General features: G+C 51.9%; 1 protein-coding gene across 2 annotated transcripts in view; it reads right to left on the bottom strand.

The window, feature by feature from the left end:
- Positions 1 to 24,559, bottom strand: part of COL4A6 (collagen type IV alpha 6 chain) — an 847,824-nt gene that overhangs the window by 821,753 nt on the left and 1,512 nt on the right. For both annotated transcript variants that reach the window (XM_085608162.1, XM_085608161.1), the window contains exon 3: positions 17,997 to 18,051. In XM_085608162.1, coding sequence (XP_085464288.1) covers positions 17,997 to 18,051 — 55 coding nt within the window. The remainder of the gene's footprint in view (positions 1 to 17,996; positions 18,052 to 24,559) is intronic.

The following is a 24,559-nucleotide window of genomic DNA, read 5'->3' on the forward strand; positions in this document are numbered from 1 at the left end:
CAACACCAACCCAGCAGCGTTATACCTTTTCACCGAGCCCACTGATATTGAAACCAAGCTGGACAGGATGCGTAGGAAGGGCAACATAGGGGAAGATACCACCTGGTCCTGACACTTCCCGGTACAAGATTTTGGGAGGTAACCTAGCCCCCAACTCAGCGCAAAAATACGTCCACTCCAGCAGCCACCTTTGCATTGAGAGTGGCTTTTAGTGTGTCCAGGTTGATCTTCTTGAACAACAAGTGGTCTCCCAATATGGAATTCCTGGGTAGGGCCATCCAGCTTGGGGATAAAAAGGAACATGGGTTGCATGGGGGATGAATGAAAGTGTAGCTCACCCATGTCAAGAAATCTGTGACACCGAGGGGGGTGGCTACACTTGGTTAGAAGGGAAGGGTCAACCCCTGATTGTACAGAAACTTACACTATATTCCTTATGTTTCAGAGAAAAAGGTACACTTCCAATGGGCACCAATGCTAACTGTGAAGTGATTCTACATATTCCAGAAATGCAATGGGGCACCTCCACGCTTATGGATTTCTATTGGCAGTGCGGCGAACATGCCTATACTCAGCTGGTTTCTGGATGGAGAGGCTTGTGTTCCCTGGTAATGCTGCACACCCGACCCTGCTCATTCCTGGAGATGAGTTAACAGACTTATACCTGCACCCGTTAAAGAAAAAGACCACCTTGCTGAACCAAGCTCGAGAAAAGAGAGCAGCAGACAACTTTGGCTGGGTTCAGTTCAAGGATATTCCAGAAGAATTCAGACTGTTCGCAGAGGCACAGCTGGGGGAACAGGGGTCGATACTTTTCTTCACCCTGCAGACAAAAGCGAATGCCTGCTGGCTTCAGATAACCAGGTGTGAAATGCTCAAGATGATGATTAGCACTGAGCTCGGCCTCAATGCCATCAAGGAAGAGATGCGAGTCATCCATCTCATGGTAATGCAGCATTGATATGTGGAGGACTTAATTACCACGATGGAGGGAGAAGTCTGCCCCAAGATTGGCACCGCCTGCTGCATATTCATCCCAGGGAACGACATGCACAATGGAACATTGACACTTGCCATCTAAGCACTGCATAATCTGCAGAGAAGGATGCGCAAAGAAGGAGGTGCCCCTGAGCAGGAGTGGTTTTGAAATTGGTTATCCTGGCTCCCACGAGGGATATCCCATTTGTATAAATCACTGTTGACAGTTATTGTTGTTTTTCTATTGGTTTGCGGGGTTATACAATTGGGGGTCACCTGCTGTAAAAACACAGTCCCCAAAGTAGGTAGGATGCAAGTAACTAGAATGGTTGTCATAGTCAATAGCCAGCAAAGGGAACAGCAGGACCTAAGTTAAATCAATGGGTTAGATAGTGTAGTTGAACATTCTACTATAGGGCGAATGTTAGTGTGAATATTGCCACGCTTATTGATAAAAATTAAATATCTTCCTTATTAATAAAATCACTTGTTCTGAACTCCACATCTACCTCAACATTCAAGTACGTAGTCAGTCAGGCAGGCCCTGTGACCTAGGCGTGGGAATACTGACTGATGGGGTACAGGTGGGAGGGTGCATAGCTGGCAGGCAAACACTCAGGCAGGAAACTCTGGATCAATCACACAAATAGGTGCAGCAGCATTACAACGGACCGGGACGATTGCCCCAATAAAGCACAGATGGCTAGAGGGGGTATGCACGCTCCTGGAAACACCATAAAGTCAGATGCCAAATGAGTTAGGAACACATAGTCAATCAGGACCTAGCACACATAGTGATCACACTCTCTCCATGCCGGACATCTGGACACGTTCACCGCTAGCCACACTGTGTCCATGCGAGGTTGAGACCCACCTGCAGTAACCATTTGACTATTCATTTATGACTCTAAGGCAGCAACCAACATTCCTCATCATATATGGCATGCCGGAAAACTTTTATAGCCCAATGTAAATTGAGACAGTCCTCAGACCTCGTGCCTGTAACTGATTTTTCAGCCAAACTGTTTAATTAGAAAACAGTTCCTGTTTTGCCAAATGCCTCTTGTCCTCTATTTCTATTAAGGAATTCGAACCCGAGCAACACCCCCGTCCCTGAGCCATTAATGGCCACAGGGACCCCATCCCCCAGGGTCTGGCTCATAGGCTATGTACCAGGATGCCCACCCCCGGGACATAGCGGTTTCCTTGCTCTCACTGAAGCGGACAGGGAAAACCATGAAAAGATTGCTCTCTCCTGCAAGGAGCCACATTATTAGCCGCTCCCTGAGGGCAGGAGCAATGCCAGCTCCCAGTAGATGCGGGGAGCCGGTTAGGACCTTGGGGCTCCCTCCACGACGCCTAACTATAGTGTGGTGGGTGCCCTGTATGGCACCCACCCTTTTTTGTCCAGGCCCGGGGAAGGGGTCCCCAGGGCCAAATTGGCATGTTACCCCCTCTCCCTTAAATATGTTGCCAGGCCCCACGAGATGGGGCCCACGGACCAAATGTGGGGAGGGAGGCTTTGTAACCCCCTCCCCCTAAGAAATGTGCCAGGCCCTAGAGGATAGGGTCCCCAGAGCCTAAATCGGCCACGGAAGGGGGGCTGTGTGCCCCCTCCCCTTAATCAGGGCCGGACTGGCCATAGCGGGCACCGGTCAATCCCCCGGTGCACTGCACGGGTGGGGGCCGGTTTTGGGGCCCTGGGGGCCGTTTTTGTTACAGGGCCGTTTTTACAGCATAGCTGCAAAATCGGCCATGTGACAAAATCGGCCGAAAACCCACCCTGGCAAAGAGCTCGGCGGCACCGCCCCTCTACCAGGGAGGAGGCCGGCCGAGCACTTTGCCAGGGCCGGTTGTGGTTCCCAGTCCGGCCCTGCCCTTAATTGTAATTAGTGGACCTGGGTGATGACCCGCTCCCTTTAACTTTTAAAACCGGCCCTGGGGGATGATGTCCCCAGATCCTTAAGAGGCCAGGGGAGAGAGGCCACACAGCCCCCTTCCCTTTAATTTTAAGAGTGGCCCTTGATGATGGGGTCTCCAAGGCCTAACAAGGCTCATGGAGGGGGGGGGGGGCACGCAGCACCTGCTCGTCTTAAAAAAAGGCCCTGGTGTCCCCAGGCTAGGCCTTGTGGCCAACCACCCCACTGCGCATGGCCATAGGCTGTGCGCAGTGCGGAGTTGGCTGCATGCGGGGGATTGGCTGCGGCCAGGCCCTCTGGCTAAACAACTGCAATGCACAACCGAACACCTTGCGCAGTGTGGGGTTGGCTGCATGCGGGTAGTTGGTGGGGTTGGATTAACTGATTATGGTAATTATTACTTTATTTTTTTTTAAACTAGAAGTTTACTGAAAAAAAGTTAAAGTAACGTCATAGTTAGGTGAAATGTTCAGGAACAACGCAACTTTTTAAGCTCTAAAAACCACGGAGACTCACCAGTTATAGTTATCTCAGGTAACTATAACTAGTGCCGTAAGGTAACTTTAAGTTGCAACCTTACCATGCACTGCTAATTACAGTACATATTACATCACTCATGACATCTTCTTTGACATCATTTATAACATCACTGTGCATGGCGGGGTGTGAGTTAGTTGCAAATTGGCCGGCCAAAGAGACATGCACACTTTAAACAAGTGCAAAAGGCAGCCCACCCTCTTCCCTGCTGCTGCTGCCATTTGGCCCGGTCCCGTCCTGACACTCCGTTCGGATTAGCTCCATTTCCATTTTATTTGTCTTCTCTGAGAGCATTTCAGTGGGGCGACGCTTCTCCGCCATATCAGAGGAGGCCTCCTTGGTGCATGTTCTATGAGTAAGTAGCTCACTCATCTAGGTTTACTTTTTGCATCAAGGCACTTGTTGTCCTCAATTTATAATGGGAAAACCATAAGGCAAAGAAAAAACCTGGACTGGTTGAGTTACTCATTCATCCACTGGGGATTCTTAAGAACACAATGAGCAAAGTGTAGGCTCAGTGTCAGGTGGAATTCCATCATTCCGGCCAAAACATAAGGTCCCCAATATCCTTTTCACCTATTCATGCACTTCTGTAATACCTTATCATTGAAGGCTGTGCATGGTGGCCGGTGGCCCAGTGGGATAGCACATCCACTCCTGAAATCTGCGATTGACTTCATGGTTACAGGTTCAAATCCCAGCTGGTCCACTCATCCCTTCATCCTTCTGAGGTGGATAACATGAGTACCATTGAGTAGGGTAACAATAACATTTCTTAGTCAGGATGTAAATATTCCCTCAAACGGAAGCGAATCTTTCAGTGAGCCGTAAGGCATTCCGTCTTCCCCCTATCGTAGTAGCAGATGAGTTGCCGCCTTTAACTTTTCCAAAGGCCAGTCTTATTTTGTATAGGGGGGCAGGGTTCGAATCTCCACAAATGTGGGGCTGTTAGACTGCTCACAGTGTCAGTAATTCACAAAATAATAAATGCAATGCTGAAACAATAAGCTCGTTTTAGCTGTCGTAAACAGGCAAAACTGCATACGTCATCGACAGACAGGCGAACCATCAATGGCTTTCCTTTGGGATGTTTCAAAATGTGAGTGACATATAATGAAACTTATGTTTGTGTGTTGTACCTACAAAGCTCTGGACAATGAATAAAGTTGGCTCTAGCCACATTAAAAAAAAAAACACTGGGAAAGCCTGCGAAGAATATGCAGGACGCAGCGCAAGCGTCAATTCGCAGATTGATTTGTTTATCCAAAAGGAAGCATGTGTTATGTGTCTGGATGACACTTGGTGCCTAAAAAACTGCTTTGGGACTAAAATATATTCCTGGATGAAAACAAAGAATACAAATTAAAAGTTAATTAAGCAGTGATTAGAAGAGCACGTTTGAATAAAAATAACGGGACGAGGCTGTCCTTTAGAAAGAATATAACCAAAAAGAATTCGCAGTTTGGAAAGGGGTCATCCATAAAGATGTATTTCGTCTTGACGCAGGAATGGCCGCCTGCCAGCATTCTTCGAGCACTGTAGGTCGCAAAATATGACAGGACGTTCAGAAAATTCACTTACACATAAATGCTGCTGTGACACCTACAAAGGTTGGCCGGTGGGATCACGAATATTAAACCTGCCTGGTGCTGATGAAAGGTAGTGCACATCAAAGAAGGCTATGCCGGGATAAGTACCAGCTGCACGTGCTGCAGAGATGAAAGTGTGGAAATCCCAGAGCATATTCACTCTAGGATAAAAAGAAGACACAGAAAGAGAGATCTTTCCCTCTAAAGAGCTGGTATTAGCCGATGGGTGCCCAGGTGGATAGTCGCTTAGGTTATACAGCGTTCAACAAGAAAAACTGGGGTTCATTTTAGGCTCAACGTGAAAGTTGCCTGAAAGAGCAGATGGGACCACGCAGTAGGATACATCTATGACTACGTTAGGTTTTCTATAGCAAACCTAGGTTGAAGTCTTACTCTGCATCTAGTTACTCCTAATAAGAAATAGGAAATAAATCTCCTAAGGACTTCGTCCCTCTGTCCAGCTCAGAGCCAGGATCAGGACTCCAAAGTATATGTTCTAAAGTTTTCTATTGCTAACAATTTAGCCAGAGTATAACTGTTTCTCATGGGATCCGTAATCTTTGCACCACCATCTTCCCCGCAATATTGCTTAAATGGCTAACATTATATTTGTAGAATGGGCCTAGCGGTCCACACCTCAATGAGAGCTGGAGAGCAGGAGGAGCTAGGTGAGGTGGACAAAACCACTCAACTGAAGATGCGGGTGCCAGAGCCTCTGTTTTAAAGGAGAAGTTCCACCCAATACGTTTCTTTCTGGCACGGCAGAGCCCTGCAGTCAGCAAGTCATTGTATCTTCTACAATGCAACTTTAGTACCCTCCCCCCCCCCCCCCACACACACACAGTTTTAACAGTGGAAAGTTGCATGTGGCAGCAGCTCTCCCCCTCGTCCTTGACATTCACTGGTGCCTTTCAAGTGGAAGAGAGGCACACGTTACTTTGTTACTTTCTGAGGATGTGCTGGGCGATTGAGTGCTCAACATAAAGCGACAAAGTATCATGAAAAACTCAAATCAATATAATCAATACAAAATCATGTTGTGTGGTGGGCCGTTCAATGCACAAAAAGATGGAGCTTGCCTTAACTTGTCACTGGGGAAAGACCTGGAACTGAATGCAGTCGAACAGGAGAACTCTACAAGGAAGGGGCAAAAGTACTCAGGGCACGAGAGGGTTTTAATATGGGAATCACGGTTTGGTCGTTTGATATGAAACCTGTCCTGGGACAAATAATCAAGAAAAAGTCCAGGACAGCACCGCAGCACTTACAGTCAAGCCACATCCAGACCTGTCTGACTCCTCCACCTCAGAAGCTGCTCCCACCTCTCCCCCCTCAGCCCCCCAAAAGTGCTGTGCACAGCACCAAATCTTTCAGATAACTTAAGTTACCCTTGAACTCACTGAGCACTCATTGTCGGATGGTGCCAGTTTGTTTCTCAGCACCCACCTCTCCCTAAACAATCCCTCTGCCAGACTCTTCACCACAGTCACTACCGTTCTGTAGCTGGCATTCAAGAAGTTAAACCACTCAACCTACGCTCACTCAGCCGCACAGAGCTCCACTTCCCTGCAGCTATTCACAACAAACGCCATCACCGCTACTTACAGCACCTATCGACATAGTTCTGACCCAGACGCAAACTACTTGCCCACAGCAGCTTGGCACCAACTAAAAGTACCCTCAAAACCACATACGATTAACCTATAGACTTCAACAATACTTCCCATTTTTTTATTTTCTTGCAGCCACTCACCCACAATTCAGTTCTCAATTTACCAACAACAAAAATATTCACCCAGATCAACACCAGTTACTCTCTCCTACTTCCATACATACCAACACTCCCACTGTGAGGCAGCTAGGAGTGGTTGCTGCATTTTTAGAAATCCCTCCCCCAAAAAACAGCACATATCTCCAACCACTTAAAATGCTGGACACACAAATTACCCCATGTATGTCCCATCCTCACCGGCCCTTCACATTTTAAGCTCCTCTAAAAACAAAGAAATTGGATCCAGCAAAGATTTCAGTTAAAGTCTCTTTGGTTACATTGTCTAAAACATACTGTGCCAGAACTCAAACAGCTAAATACGTTAACTGACTTAAAATAGCAAAGAATGGGTACAATGAGACGCAAATGAAAAAAGATGTCACAGCAATTTCCTTCGCTTTGTTTAATCAAAGGTCTTGATGAAGGGCGATGTGATCTGCCTTCATAAAGGCTTGGAGGAGTCAAAATATGTCAGCACCATGCTTTGCTTCAATTTTTTTTTTTTATGGAAAAAAAATATCTAGAATCTGCTGTCTGGAACGTTGCACTTTTCCTTGGTAGGATAGGCAGCGTCATAGGTACGGGTAAGCATCATTATGCCGTTGCTGGCAATCAGTACCAGCAGGTGAGCACATAGCACGCCACCCAAGCACATTAAATTGGTTGATGGATCCGAGGCAGAATTTTAAGCTCATCCAATCGGCATAAATATGAAGTAGGCTATTTTTAAAGATATCATCCAGGGTGTCCTACTGCGAGTCTGCTCTATTTAATGGGATTAAACAAGGTAATCGCACTATCTCGTGCCCTAATACTTGGTTGCAGTGAAATCACAGGTCCGAGTACCTCTTATGCAGTGTTAGTGTCCCTCCTTTTAAACCTCCTAGAACCAAAGATGTACCTCGCTTCTCTGGAAGGACGGCTATTTATTTGATTGTCACAAGCACACCAAGAGAAGCAAGGGCTCTACTTGGAGAGACAATGAAAATAAGCAGATGAGATGGTGTTATGATTCTTTCTACATCAAATTGGGTTTTAAAGTTGATGGATTCCGCCGTAATCCAATGCAAGAAATGAAGAAAATCAGAGAACCCCTTAAAATGTATCATTCCCACATCCCAGCATGGTCGGAGGTTCCTAGTTTGAAGGAAGCCCCAACATTCTACTGGAACTGGTCACCAAGCGGCTGAGGCTCCAGGTGACATGGTAAGAAGGACTGTACAACATGATAGTGGCAAGAAATGTAAATGATGACACACACCAACAACTAATGTAAGACCTCACTGAACAGCATGACAAAGTGAATGGACCTCAAGGGTTACATCTGTACCCCCATAAACCCCAAACTACTTCAAGTCAAGACTCAAGAGCTGTCCAAGTACAGCGCCACACATACCGCTGAAATATGGAAAAACTCTGCAATATAACTCAAGCAGTTATTGAAAAATCAGGTATGTGTAATCAACCAAACACAAGGACATGATGGACAGAGCGCCAAAACTTTTCAGACACTCACCCCCAGTCACAGATTTGGATTGACTCCATCATCATTCTTTAGCTCACTTTGTCACCTCAGTTCAGACCCAGCTATATGCAAATCAGTCTTGACCATGTGCCTCATGGGAACAGTCCAGCCCGAACTGCCAAGCCAGGTCTTCCCTGAACCAGAAACAAACATCCTGGGACCAGTTTCTGGGTAACACCCTTCATCAGCCAGGCTAGCTTGAATCCAGTGGCAAAGTGAGACACAGGGTCAAGACTGATTATATAGCTGTCTGAACTGGGGTGGTGAAGTGAGCTAAAGAACAATGATGGATTCAACCTAGATCTGTGATTGAAGGTGAGTGTCTGAAAAGTTTCAGCACTCCGTCCATCATCTCCTTGTGTTTGCTTTGTTCACCCTTAGTTGGCAGGGTATGCCCAGACATGGGTGCCTTTCTCACTTTGCCACTGGATTCAAGCTAGCCTGGCTGATGAGGGCTCTTAGCCTGAAACCGGTCCCAGGTTGCTTGTTTCCGGTCCAGGGAAGACATGGCATGGCAGTTTGGGATGGACTGTTCCCATGAGGCACATGTTCAAGACTGATTTGCATATAGCTATGTCTGAACTTGGGTGGCGAAGTGAGCTAAAGAACAATGATGGATTCAACCCAGATCAGTGACTGAGGGTGAGTGTCTGAAAAGTTTCAGAGCTCCGTCCATCATCTCCTTGTGTTTGCTATGTGTAATTAACCCACATCATTTTCCACCACCTTTGCAATGCATGCATTCCTGCTGATTGGGAGCGTAAAAAAATCTTCAGGTTGGCTGAAAAGCATGTGGACATTTGGCTTTCTTTTTTTTAGTGAAAGATAATTACCAGAAGCTTGTGTTTCCTCCTGTGGGACTGGCTAAACTTAATTTGTTGAAATCATTATTATTAGCAGGCATTGTGAGCGCACTGCTGCTGGAAGGAAGCATTCATTCAACGTTGAGGCCACGGGGCCCAGCCCTGGTGCCGGCACGTGTTCACACGTCCCTCCCTCCTCCAAAACACCGTCTGGGGAGTTGGTGCCAGTAACCCCAATTTAATCATGGTCGCCAAAAACATTTTTCATCTCACGTGCCAGTTGTGTCGGTAATGACGATGGGCGAGCACTGAGCGCTGCACAATTGTCGGTAAAATGACAGCAAGGAGCGCGCAACCTGAATGGAAAGTTTACACCTGGAAGGTCACGTGACACCAACATGGCGGACAGCACAGCTGGCGTGTCCCCTTCTTCGTCGACATCGCGAATACAGCGTGACGTGGAGCGTCTACACACCTGCTGATTAATCACACTGGCGGTGCAACACAGTAATGAGATATGTCCAGCCCTGCACACACTGGCGGTACCTCACAATAATGGGATATGTCCAGCCCTGCACACACTGGCGGTGCCTCACAGTAATTGGATATGTCCAGCACTGCACACACTGGCGGTGCCTCACAGTAATGGGATATGTCCAGCCCTGCACACACTGGCGGTGCCTCATAATAATGGGATATGTCCAGCCCTGCACACACTGGCGGTGCCTCATAATAATGGGATATGTCCAGCCCTGCACACACTGGCGGTGCCTCACAATAATGGGATCTGTCCAGCACTGCACACACTGGAGGTGCCTCACAATAATGGGATATGTCCAGCCCTGCACACACTGGCGGTGCCTCATAATAATGGGATATGTCCAGCCCTGCACACACTGGCGGTGCCTCACAATAATGGGATCTGTCCAGCACTGCACACACTGGCGGTGCCTCACAATAATGGGATATGTCCAGCCCTGCACACACTGGCGGTGTCTCACAGTAATTGGATATGTTCAGCACTGTACACACTGGCGGTGCCCCACATTAATGAGTTATGTCCAGCCCTGCACACACTGGCAGTGCCTCACAATAATGGGATATGTCCAGCCCTGCATACACTGGCGGTGCCTCACAATAATGGGATATGTTCAGCACTGCACACACTGGCGGTGCCTCACAATAATGGGATATGTCCAGCCCTGCACACACTGGCGGTGCCTCACAATATTGGGATATGTCCAGCCCTGCACACACTGGCGGTGCCTCACAATAATGGGATATGTTCAGCACTGCACACACTGGCAGTGCCTCACAATAATGGAATATGTCCAGCCCTGCACACACTGGTGGTGCCTCACAATAATGGGATATATCCAGCCCTGCACACACTGGCGGTGCCTCACAATAAGGGGATATGTTCAGCCCTGCACACACTGGCGGTGCCTCACAATAATGGGATATGTCCAGCCCTGCACACACTGGCGGTGCCTCACAATAATGGGATATGTTCAGCCCTGCACACACTGGCGGTGCCTCACAGTAATGAGATATGTCCAGCCCTGCACACACTGGTGGTGCCTCACAGTAATGGGATATGTCCAGCCCTGCACACACTGGCGGTGCCTCATAATAATGGGATATGTCCAGCCCTGCACACACTGGCGGTGCCTCACAATAATGGGATCTGTCCAGCACTGCACACACTGGAGGTTCCTCACAATAATGGGATATGTCCAGCCCTGCACACACTGGCGGTGCCTCATAATAATGGGATATGTCCAGCCCTGCACACACTGGCGGTGCCTCACAATAATGGGATCCGTCCAGCACTGCACACACTGGCGGTGCCTCACAATATTGGGATATGTCCAGCCCTGCACACACTGGCGGTGTCTCACAGTAATTGGATATGTCCAGCACTGTACACACTGGCGGTGCCTCACAGTAATGAGTTATGTCCAGCACTGCACACACTGGCGGTGCCTCACAATAATGGGATATGTCCAGCCCTGCATACACTGGCGGTGCCTCACAATAATGGGATATGTTCAGCACTGCACACACTGGCGGTGCCTCACAATAATGGGATATGTCCAGCCCTGCACACACTGGCGGTGCCTCACAATAATGGGATATGTCCAGCCCTGCACACACTGGCGGTGCCTCACAATAATGGGATATGTTCAGCACTGCACACACTGGCGGTGCCTCACAGTAATGGGATATGTCCAGCATTGCACACACTGGCGGTGCCTCACAGTATTTGGATATGTCCAGCACTATACACACTGGCGGTGCCTCACAATAATGGGATATGTTCAGCACTGCACACACTGGCAGTGCCTCACAGTAATGGGATATGTCCAGCACTGCACACACTGGCGGTGTCTCACAGTAATTGGATATGTCCAGCCCTGCACACATCGGCGGTGCCTCACAGTAATGAGATATGTCCAGCCCTGCACACACTGGCGGTGCCTCATAATAATGGGATATGTCCAGCCCTGCACACACTGACGGTGCCTCACAGTAATTGGATATGTCCAGCACTGCACACACTGGCGGTGCCTCACAGTAATGAGATATGTCCAGCCCTGCACACACTGGCGGTGCCTCATAATAATGGGATATGTCCAGCCCTGCACACACTGGCAGTGCCTCACAATAATGGGATGTGTCCAGCACTGCACCCACTGGTGGTGCCTCACAATAATGGGATATGTTCAGCCCTGCACACACGGGCGGTGCCTCACAGTAATTGGATATGTCCAGCACTGCACACACTGGTGGTGCCTCACAGTAGTTGGATATGTCCAGCCCTGCACACACTGGCGGTGCCTCACAGTAATGGGATATGTCCAGCAGTGCACACACTGGCGGTGCCTCACAGTAATTGGATATGTCCAGCACTGCACACACTGGTGGTGCCTCAACATAATTGGATATGTCCAGCACTGCACACACTGGTGGTGCCTCCCAGTAATGGGATATGTCCAGCACTGCACACACTGGCGGTGTCTCACAATAATGGGATATGTCCAGCACTGCACACACAGGCGGTGCCTCACAATAATGGGATATGTCCAGCCCTGCACACACTGGCGGTGCCTCACAATAATTGGATATGTCCAGCACTGTACACACTGGCGGTGCATCCCAATGATTGGATATGTCCAGCACTGCACACACTGGCGGTGCCTCACAGTGATTGGATTTGTCCAGCACTGCACACACTGTTTGTGCCTCACAATGATTGGATATGTCCAGCACTGCACACACTGGTGGTGCCTCACAATGATTGGATATATCAGGCACTGCACACACTGGTGTTGCTTCAGAATAGGGGGATATGTAAGGCACTGACTACACTGCTGATACTGCAGAATAATTTGGTATATATAGCACTACACACACTGCGGTGCTGCAGAATAGTGGAGGTATGTGCAGCACTGCACACACTAGTGGTACTGCAGAAAAGTGGGGTATGTAAGGCACTGACTACACTGCTGATGCTGCAGAAAAAAGTGGGATTATACAGCACTGCACACACTGCAGGTGTTACAGAATAATGGGATATGCCAAGCACTGGACACACTGCAGGTGTTACAGAATAGTGGAATATGCCCAGCACTGAACACACTGCGGGTGTTACAGAATAGTAGGATATATAGAGCACTGCACACACTGTTGGTCTTGTAGTGGATATGTACAACACTGGACACAAAGATGTTGCAGCAGAATAATAAGATATATAGTGCACTGCACACACTGAGGTGTTTGTGGACAAGTGGATATGCACAGCACTGAAAACAGAGATGGTGCAGCAGAATAAGGGGATATATAGAGCACTGAACACAATGCAGTTCTTCTAGACAAGTGGACACTGAGATGGCGCAGAAAGATATAAGGATATATAAAACACTGTAGACTCTTTTGTTATGTGGACTAGTGGATATGTGCAGCACCAGACACACTGATGGTGCAGCATAACAATGAGATATATCCAGTGCTGGACACACTGCTAGTGCAGTGTAACAATGATATATATCCAGCTCTGGACACACTGCTAGTACAGAGTAACAATGAGATACATCCAGCGCTGGACACACTGCTAGTGCATCTTAACAATAAGATACATCCAGCTCTGGACACACAGCTATTACAGCGTAACAATGAGATATATCCAGCTCTGGACACACTGCTAGTGCAGGGTAACAATGCGATACATCCAGCTCTGGACACACTGCTAGTGCAGCGTAACAATGAGATACATCCAGCTCTGGACACACTGCTAGTGCAGGGTAACAATGCGATACATCCAGCTCTGGACACACAGCTATTACAGCGTAACAATGAGATATATCCAGCTCTGGACACACTGCTAGTGCAGGGTAACAATGCGATACATCCAGCTCTGGACACACTGCTAGTGCAGCGTAACAATGAGATACATCCAGCTCTGGACACACTGCTAGTGCAGGGTAACAATGCGATACATCCAGCTCTGGACACACTGCTAGTGCTACGTAACAATGAGATACATCCAGCTCTGGACACATTGCTAGTGCAGGGTAACAATGAGATATATCCAGCTCTTGACACACTGCTAGTGCAGCGTAACAATGAGATATATCCAGCGCTGGACACACTGCAAGTGCAGCGTAACAATGAGATATATATCTAGCTCTGGATACACTGCTAGTGCAGCATAACAATGAGATATATCCAGCTCTTGACACTCTGCTAGTGCAGCGTAACAATGAGATATATCCAGCGCTGGACACACTGCAAGTGCAGCGTAACAATGAGATATATATCCAGCGCTGGACACATTGCCAGTGCAGCGTAACAATGAGATATATCCAGCGCTGAGCACACTGCTAGTGCAGCGTAACAATGAGATATATCCAGCACTGGACACACTGCTAGTGCAGCGTAGCAATGAGAAATATCCCGCTCTGAACACACTGCTAGTGCAGCGTAACACGTAACAATGAGATATATCCAGCGCTGAGCACACTGCTAGTGCAGCGTAACAATGAGATATATCCAGCACTGGACACACTGCAAGTGCAGCATAACAATGAGATATATCTAGCTCTGGACACACTGCAAGTGCAGAATAACAATGAGATATATCTAGCTCTGGACACAGTGCTAGTGCAGCGTAACAATGTGATATATATACAGCTCTGGACACACTGCTAGTGCAGCGTAACAATGAGATATATCCAGCGCTGGACACAAAAGTGCACCATAACAATGAGATATATCTTGCTCTGGACACACTGCAAGTGCAGCATAACAATGAGATATATATCTAGCTCTGAACACACTGCTAGTGCAGCATAACAATGAGATATATCCAGCTCTGAACACACTGCTAGTGCAGCATAACAATGAGATATATCCAGCGCTGGACACACTGCAAGTGCACCATAACAATGAGATATATCTAGCTCTGGACACAGTGCTAGTGCAGCGTAAAAATGAGATATATCCAGCATTGGATACACTGCTAGTGCAGCGTAACAATGAGATATATCCAGCACTGGATACACTGCTGTTGCTGTAGAATAATAGGATATGCAAAGCACTAACACACTTCTTGTGCTGCACAGAAACTTGATTTGGACAGCACTGCACGCAGTGCTGGTGCTGCACACAACACTGGACACACTACAAAAAACTTAAACTACAGGTGCTGCATAGTAATGGGATACGTAAGACAATGGGCACATTGTTGATGCTGCAGAATATTGGGATTTTGACATCAATGGATGTGCTGCTAAATAATGGGATATGTGCAGCGGTGGGCACACCAGTGCTGTAGCAGAATAGTGAGATACATACAGCACTGCACACACTGCTGGCTCTGCATAATAATGGGATATGTGCAGTAGTTGGCACACCAGCGCTGCAGCAAAATAGTGAGATATGTTAGTACAGCGCACACCGCTCGCGCTGCAGAATCATGGGATATGTGCAGCAGTGGGCACACCAGCACTGCAGCAGAATAGTGAGAGATATACAGCACTGCAGAGACCACTGGCACTGCAGAATAGTGGGATATGTGCAGCAGTGGGCACACCAGTGTTGCAGCAGAATAGTGAGATATATATAGCACTGCACACACTGTTGGCGCTGCATAATAATGGGATATGTGCAGCAGTGGGCACACCAGCACTGCAGCAGAATAGTAAGATATATACAGCACTGCACACACTGCTTGCGCAGCATAATAATGGGTTTGTGTACAGCAGTGGGCCCACCAGTGCTGCAGCAGAATAGTGAGAAACATACAGCACTGCCCACACCGCTGGCGCTGCAGAATAATGGGGTATTTGGACAGCGCTTCAGAATAATATATGTACAGCACTAGACCCACTGAGTGTCATGCACGACAATTTGATATGTGAAGCATTGGACACACTGCTAATGCACAGGAACAATTAGATATATCCAGCGCTGGACACACAGCTAGTGCACCGTAACAATGAGAAATATCCAGCGCTGGATGAACTGCTAGTGAAGCGTAACAATGAGATATATCCAGCGCTGGACACACTGCTAGTGCAGCATAACAATGAGATATATCCATCGCTGGATACACAGCTAGTGCACCGTAACAATGAGAAATATCCAGCGCTGGATGAACTGTTAGTGAAGCATAACAATGAGATATATGCAGCGCTGGACACACAGCTAGTGCAGCGTAACAATGAGATATATCCAGCGCTGGATACACTGCTAGTGCAGCGTAACAATAAGATATATCCAGCGCTGGACACACTGCTAGTGCAGCATAGCAATGAGATATATCCAGCGCTGGATACACTGCTAGTGCAGCGTAACAATGAGATATATCCAGCACTGGACACACTGCTAGTGCAGCGTAACAATGAGATATATCCAGCTCTTGACACACTGCTAGTGCAGCGTAACAATGAGATATATCCAGCGCTGGATGAACTGCTAGTGCAGCGTAACAATGAGATACATCCAGCGCTGGATACCCTGCTAGTGCAGCGTAACAATGAGATATATCCAGCACTGGACACACTGCTAGTGCAGCGTAACAATGAGATATATCCAGCTCTGGATACACTGCTGTTGCTGTGGAATAATAGGATATGCAAAGCACTAATCACACTTCTTGTGCTGCACAGAAACTTGGTTTGGACAGCACTGCACACAGTGATGGTGCTGCACTTGCACACAACACTGGACACACTACAGAAAACTTAAACTACAAGTGCTGCATAGTAATGGGATACGTAAGACAATGGGCACATTGTTGATGCTGCAGAATATTGGGATTTTGACATCAATGGATGTGCTGCTAAATAATGGGATATGTGCAGCGGTGGGCACGCCAGTGCTGCAGCAGAATAGTGAGATACATACAGCACTGCACACACTGCTGCCTCTGCATAATAATGGGATATGTGCAGTAGTTGGCACACCAGCGCTGCAGCAGAATAGTGAGATATGTTAATACAGCGCACACCGCTCGCGCTGCAGAATCATGGGATATGTGCAGCAGTGGGCAAACCAGCACTGCAGCAGAATAATGAGAGATATACAGCACTGCAGAGACCGCTAGCACTGCAGAATAATGGGATATGTGCAGCAGTAGGCACACCAGTGTTGCAGCAGAATAGTGAGATATATACAGCACTGCACACACTGCTGGTGCTTCATAATAATGGGATATGTGCAGCAGTGGGCACACCAGCACTGCAGCAGAATAGTGAGATATATACAGCACTGCACACACTGCTGGCGCAGCATAATAATGAGATGTGTGCAGCGGTGGGCACACCAGTGCTGCAGCAGAATAGTGAGATACATGCAGCACTGCACACACTGCTGGCTCTGCATAATAATGGGATATGTGCAGTAGTTGGCACACCAGTGCTGCAGCAGAATAGTGAGATATGTTAGTACAGCGCACACCGCTCGCGCTGCAGAATCATGAGATATGTGCAGCAGTGGGCAAATCAGCACTGCAGCAGAATAATGAGAGATATACAGCACTGCAGAGACCGCTGGCACTGCAGAATAATGGGATATGTGCAGCAGTGGGCACTCCAGTGTTGCAGCAGAATAGTGAGATATATACAGCACTACACACACTGCTGGCGCTTCCTAATAATGGGATATGTGCAGCAGTGGGCACACCAGTGCTGCAGCAGAATAGTGAGAGATATACAGCACTGCACACACTGCTGGCGCAGCATAATAATGGGATATGTGCAGTAGTTGGCACACCAGCGCTGCAGCAGAATAGTGAGATATGTTAGTACAGCGCACACCGCTCGCGCTGCAGAATCATGGAATATGTGCAGCAGTGGGCAAACCAGCACTGCAGCAGAATAATGGAGATATACAGCACTGCAGAGACCGCTGGCACTGCAGAATAATGGGATATGTGCAGCAGTGGGCACACCAGCGCTGCAGCAGAATAGTGAGATATATACAGCACTGCACACACCGCTGGCGCTGCATAATAATGGGATATGTGCAGCAGTGGGCACACCAGTGTTGCAGCAGAATAGTGAGATTTATACAGCACTGCAGAGACCGCTGGCGCAGCATAATAATGGTATGTGTACAGCAGTGTACCCACCAGTGCTGCAGCAGAATAGTGAGAGATATACAGCATTGCACACACCGCTGGCGCTGCAGAATAATGGGATATGAACAGAAGTGGGCACAGCTGTGCAGCAGCAGAATCAATGGATATATACAACACTGCACACACTGCTGGCATTGCTTAACAATGGGCTATGGACAGCACTGCACACAGTATGTTCTCCGCAGGAGAGGTGAGAACCAGCTTGTGAAAAAAGGTGAAAGGTCACTTACCGCTTGTACCAGCTCCAGCACAGCCAGGGAGAGAAATAGGAGCACCAGCCAAACCCTGCAAGAGAAGGGGAGCACGTCAGCACTGCACGAGAGCGGGGTGCGCAGAAACAGAAGCACAGACAGGCTGCACTGCACGAGAGCGGGGTGCGCAGAAACAGAGGCACAGACAGGCTGCACTGCAGGGGAGCAGGGTGCGCAGAAACAGAGGCACAGACAGGCGGCACTGCACGAGAGCGGGGTGCACAGAAACAGAAGCACAGACAGGCTGCACTGCACGAGAGCGGGGTGCGCAGAAACAGAGGCACAGACAGGCGGCACTGCAGGGGATCGGGGTGCGCAGAAACAGAGGCACAGACAGGCGGCACTGCACGAGAGCGGGGTGCGCAGAAACAGAGGCACAGAGGCGGCACTGCACGAGAGCGGGGTGCGCAGAAACAGAGGCACAGACAGGCGAACTGAACGAGAGCGGGGTGCGCAGAAACAGAGGCACAGACAGGCGAACTGAACGAGAGTGGGGTGCGCAGAAACAGAGGCACAGACAGGCTGCACTGCACGAGAGCGGGGTGCGCAGAAACAGAGGCACAGACAGGCGGCACTGCAGGGGATCGGGGTGCGCAGAAACAGAGGCACAGACAGGCGGCACTGCACGAGAGCGGGGTGGGCAGAAACAGAGGCACAGACAGGCGGCACTGCACGAGAGCGGGGTGCGCAGAAACAGAGGCACAGACAGGCTGCACTGCACGAGAGCGGGTTGCGCAGAAACAGAGGCACAGACAGGCGGCACTGCACGAGAGCGGGTGCGCAGAAACAGAAGCACAGACAGGCTGCACTGCACGAGAGTGGGGTGCGCAGAAACAGAGGCACAGACAGGCGGCACTGCAGGGGATCGGGGTGCGCAGAAACAGAGGCACAGACAGGCGGCACTGCACGAGAGCGGGGTGCGTAGAAACAGAGGCACAGACAGGCGGCACTGCACGAGAGCGGGGTGCGCAGAAACAGAGGCACAGACAGGCTGCACTGCACGAGAGCGGGTTGCGCAGAAACAGAGGCACAGACAGGCGGCACTGCATGAGAGCGGGGTGCGCAGAAACAGAAGCACAGACAGGCGAACTGAACGAGAGCGGGGTGCGCAGAAACAGAGGCACAGACAGGCGGCACTGCAGGGGATCGGGGTGCGCAGAAACAGAGGCACAGACAGGCGGCACTGCAGGGGATCGGGGTGCGCAGAAACAGAGGCACAGACAGGCGGCACTGCACGAGAGCGGGGTGCGCAGAAACAGAGTCACAGATAGGCGAACTGAACGAGAGCGGGGTGCGCAGAAACAGAGGCACAGACAGGCGAACTGAACGAGAGCGGGGTGCGCAGAAACAGAGGCACAGACAGGCTGCACAGCAGGGTGCGCAGAAACAGAGGCACAGACAGGCTGCACTGCAGGGGAGCGGGGTACGCAGAAACATGCTGACAGGCTGCACCTCAGAACTGCACGACAGCAGGGTGCGCAGAAACAGAGCCACAGACAGGAGGCACTGCACGAGAGCGGGGTGCGCAGAAAGAGAGGCACAGACAGGAGGCACTGCACGAGAGCGGGGTGCGCAGAAACAGAGTCACAGACAGGAGGCACTGCACGAGAGCGGAGTGCGCAGAAACAGAGTCACAGACATGCGAACTGAACGAGTGCAGGGTGCGCAGAAACAGAGGCACAGACCGGCTGCGCTGCACGAGAGCGGGGTGCGCAGAAACAGAGGCACAGACAGGCTGCGCTGCACGAGAGCGGGGTGCGCAGAAACAGAGGCACAGACAGGCTGCACTGCACGAGAGCGGGGTGCGCAGAAAGAGAGGCACAGACAGGAGGCACTGCACGAGAGCGGGGTGCGCAGAAACAGAGTCACAGACAGGAGGCACTGCACGAGAGCGGAGTGCGCAGAAACAGAGTCACAGACATGCGAACTGAACGAGTGCAGGGTGCGCAGAAACAGAGGCACAGACAGGCTGCACTGCAGGGGAGCGGGGTGCGCAGAAATAGAGGCACAGACAGGCTGCACTGCACGAGAGCGGGGTGCGCAGAAAGAGAGGTACACACAGGCAGCGCTGCACGAGAGCGGGGTGCGCAGAAACAGAGGCACAGACAGGCGGCACTGCAGGGGATCGGGGTGCGCAGAAACAGAGGCACAGACAGGCGGCACTGCACGAGAGCGGGGTGGGCAGAAACAGAGGCACAGACAGGCGGCACTGCACGAGAGCGGGGTGCGCAGAAACAGAGGCACAGACAGGCGGCACTGCACGAGAGCGGGTTGCGCAGAAATAGAGGCACAGACAGGCTGCACTGCACGAGAGCGGGGTGCGCAGAAAGAGAGGTACACACAGGCAGCGCTGCACGAGAGCGGGGTGCGCAGAAACAGAGGCACAGACAGGCGGCACTGCAGGGGATCGGGGTGCGCAGAAACAGAGGCACAGACAGGCGGCACTGCACGAGAGCGGGGTGGGCAGAAACAGAGGCACAGACAGGCGGCACTGCACGAGAGCGGGTTGCGCAGAAACAGAGGCACAGACAGGCGGCACTGCACGAGAGCGGGTGCGCAGAAACAGAAGCACAGACAGGCTGCACTGCACAAGAGTGGGGTGCGCAGAAACAGAGGCACAGACAGGCGGCACTGCAGGGGATCGGGGTGCGCAGAAACAGAGGCACAGACAGGCGCCACTGCACGAGAGCGGGGTGCGTAGAAACAGAGGCACAGACAGGCGGCACTGCACGAGAGCGGGGTGCGCAGAAACAGAGGCACAGACAGGCTGCACTGCACGAGAGCGGGTTGCGCAGAAACAGAGGCACAGACAGGCGGCACTGCACGAGAGCGGGGTGCGCAGAAACAGAAGCACAGACAGGCGAACTGAACGAGAGCGGGGTGCGCAGAAACAGAGGCACAGACAGGCGGCACTGCAGGGGATCGGGGTGCGCAGAAACAGAGGCACAGACAGGCGGCACTGCAGGGGATCGGGGTGCGCAGAAACAGAGGCACAGACAGGCGGCACTGCACGAGAGCGGGGTGCGCAGAAACAGAGTCACAGATAGGCGAACTGAACGAGAGCGGGGTGCGCAGAAACAGAGGCACAGACAGGCGAACTGAAGGAGAGCGGGGTGCGCAGAAACAGAGGCACAGACAGGCTGCACAGCAGGGTGCGCAGAAACAGAGGCACAGACAGGCTGCACTGCAGGGGAGCGGGGTACGCAGAAACATGCTGACAGGCTGCACCTCAGAACTGCACGACAGCAGGGTGCGCAGAAACAGAGCCACAGACAGGAGGCACTGCACGAGAGCGGGGTGCGCAGAAAGAGAGGCACAGTCAGGAGGCACTGCACGAGAGCGGGGTGCGCAGAAACAGAGTCACAGACAGGAGGCACTGCACGAGAGCGGAGTGCGCAGAAACAGAGTCACAGACATGCGAACTGAACGAGTGCAGGGTGCGCAGAAACAGAGGCACAGACAGGCTGCGCTGCACGAGAGCGGGGTGCGCAGAAACAGAGGCACAGACAGGCTGCGCTGCACGAGAGCGGGGTGCGCAGAAACAGAGGCACAGACGGGCTGCACTGCACGAGAGCGGGGTGCGCAGAAAGAGAGGCACAGACAGGAGGCACTGCACGAGAGCGGAGTGCGCAGAAACAGAGTCACAGACATGCGAACTGAACAAGTGCAGGGTGCGCAGAAACAGAGGCACAGACAGGCTGCACTGCATGAGAGCGGGGTGCGCAGAAACAGAGGCACAGACAGGCTGCACTGCAGGGGAGCGGGGTACGCAGAAACATGCTGACAGGCTGCACCTCAGAACTGCACGACAGCAGGGTGCGCAGAAACAGAGCCACAGACAGGAGGCACTGCACGAGAGCGGGGTGCGCAGAAAGAGAGGCACAGACAGGAGGCACTGCACGAGAGCGGGGTGCGCAGAAACAGAGTCACAGACAGGAGGCACTGCACGAGAGCGGAGTGCGCAGAAACAGAGTCACAGACATGCGAACTGAACGAGTGCAGGGTGCGCAGAAACAGAGGCACAGACAGGCTGCACTGCAGGGGAGCGGGGTGCGCAGAAATAGAGGCACAGACAGGCTGCACTGCACGAGAGCAGGGTGCGCAGAAACAGAGGCACAGACAGGCGACAGAGGGCACATGAACACTACACTAAGGGATGAGGAAGACACCAGTGGCACAGACAGGTGCTGGAGCAGAGGCAGGCACCAGGAGAAAGGGTCAGGAGAAGACACCAGGGGCGCAGGCATCCTCAGGGGGCATAAGCAGGCATCAGGAGAAGGGACGGCAGGGGGCCCAAGGACCAGGCGAATGGGGTTGGGAAAGGCACCTGGAATGCATACGCGAGCAGGTGGCACAGGCTGAGACCAGGGGCACAGACTGACACCAGGAGAAGGGGCACAGACGGGAACAGGGGCACAGGCAGACACGAGGGGTAGGGGACACAGAGAGGAGCGGGTGCACAGGCTGCCACCTGGGGTAGTGGCACAGACAGGAGCAAGTGCACAGGTAGCTACCAAGGGTAGGGGCACAGACAGGAGCAGGGGGCACAGGAAGGCACCAGGGACATGGGGCACAGACAGGAGAAAGGGGCGCAGGCTGACACCACGGGCAGGGGGCACAGACAGGAGCAGGAGGCACAGGCGGCCACCAGAGGCAGGGGGCACAAGCAGGAGCAAGGGGCGCAGGCTGAGACCACAGACAGGGGGCACAGACAGGAGCAAGGGACGCAGGCTGACACCAGAGGCAGTGGGCACAGACAGGAGCAGGGAGTACAGGTGGCCGCCAGAGGCAGAGGGCACAGACAGGAGCAGGGAGCACAGGCAGGCACCACGGACAGGGGGTACAGACAGGAGCACGGGGCACAGGCTGACGTCAGAGGCAGGGCAGGAGGCACAGACAGGACATTGGGCACAGGCTGACACCAGAGGGCACAGACTGGAGCAGGGGGGACTGGCAGGCACCAGGGACAGGAGGCACCGACAGGAGTAAGGGGCACAGGCTGACGCCGGAGGAAGGGGGCACAGACAGGAGCAGGGGGCACTGGCAAGCACCAGGGGCACAGACAATAGCAGGGAGCACAGGCAGGCACCAGGGACAGGGGGCACCGACAGGAGTAGGAGGCACAGGCAGGCACCAGGGATAGGAGGTACCGACAGGAGCACGGGGCACAGGCTGACGCCAGAGGCGGGGGGCACAGACAGGAACAGGGAACACAGACAAGCATCAGGGGCACAGGGTGACGACAGAGGCAGGGGACAGACAAGGGCAGGGGGCACAGATAGGCACCATGGACAGGGGGCGCAGACAGGACCAAGTGGGCACAGGAAGGATCAAGGGCACAGACAGGAGCAGGGGCACAGACAGGAGCAGGGGGCTCAGACAGGACCAAGGGGGCACAGGAAGGATCAAGGGCACAGACAGGAGCAGGGGGCACAGGCAGGAGCAGGGGGCACAGACAGGAGCACGAGGCACAGGCTGACGTCAGAGGCAGGGGACAGGCAGGGGGCACAGACAGGATATTGGGCACAGGCTGACACCAGAAGGCACAGACTGTATCAGGGGGCACAGACAGGAGCAGGGGGCACAGACAGGAGCAGGAGGGACCGGCTGACACCAGAGGCAGAGGACAGACAGACAGGGGAAGGAGGCACAGGCGGGTACTGGGGGCATGGGACACAGGCAGGAGCGGGGGCACAGGCAGGCAGCAGGGACAGGGGACACAGACAGGAGCAGGGGGCACAGGTTGACACCAGAGGCAGGGGACGGGCAGGGGCACAGGCAGGCATTGGGGGCAGGGGGCACAGGCAGGCAGCAAGGGCTAAAGACATGCATCAAGGGCAGGGGCACATGCAACAGGCAAACACTGTATGTATAGAGGGCACAGGCAGGGATAAAGACATCAGGGAGCAAAAACTCCAGGGGACAGTGGCACAGACAGGCACCCAGGGGTACCGACGCCATGGACAGGAGCAGACACCAGAGTAGAAAGTACAGAATGGGGATCTGGGAAGCACATATTCTGTGTGAGGAGCATAGTTTCAAGAAGGGAGCACGCCCCTGTATATTGGAGCACAAACGTCCGATCGTGGGCAGTAAAGACCGGTCGCCGAGGCACAAATAATAGTGGGGGAAGACACACAAGGAGGCCGTGAGTGCTGGGGAGGTGCACACAGACTCCAGATGCAGCCAGGATCCAGGACAGAGACGAGGCTCGTGTCAGGTGCGAGAGTGGCAGACAGGGCCGGACCGGGGACCCAGAAGCAGCCATGTCAGAAATCCTCAACCCAACTCTACTCACTTCTCCCCCTCTGGCAACCTCTCTCCTTCCATCTATTCCCTCTCCCTCATTCTATCCTCGCCCTCTTCTGCCTCTCTGTCCGCTTTCCCTGTACCTTTCGCTCCCTCCTTTTCTCTCTCTCTTGAAGTATTCCCGTGCCTGCTGAAAGTGCGCCCCTCTGCCCTAAAACCGGGCTCCGGGGACCAGCCCACCCGGGAAGTGACCAGTGGAACATGGGGCTCGTCCGGGCCGGGCAGGCAGCAGC

The sequence above is a fragment of the Triturus cristatus genome, chromosome 5_2 (genome assembly GCF_964204655.1).
Source record: "Triturus cristatus chromosome 5_2, aTriCri1.1, whole genome shotgun sequence".
In the NCBI taxonomy this organism is placed as follows: domain Eukaryota; kingdom Metazoa; phylum Chordata; class Amphibia; order Caudata; family Salamandridae; genus Triturus; species Triturus cristatus.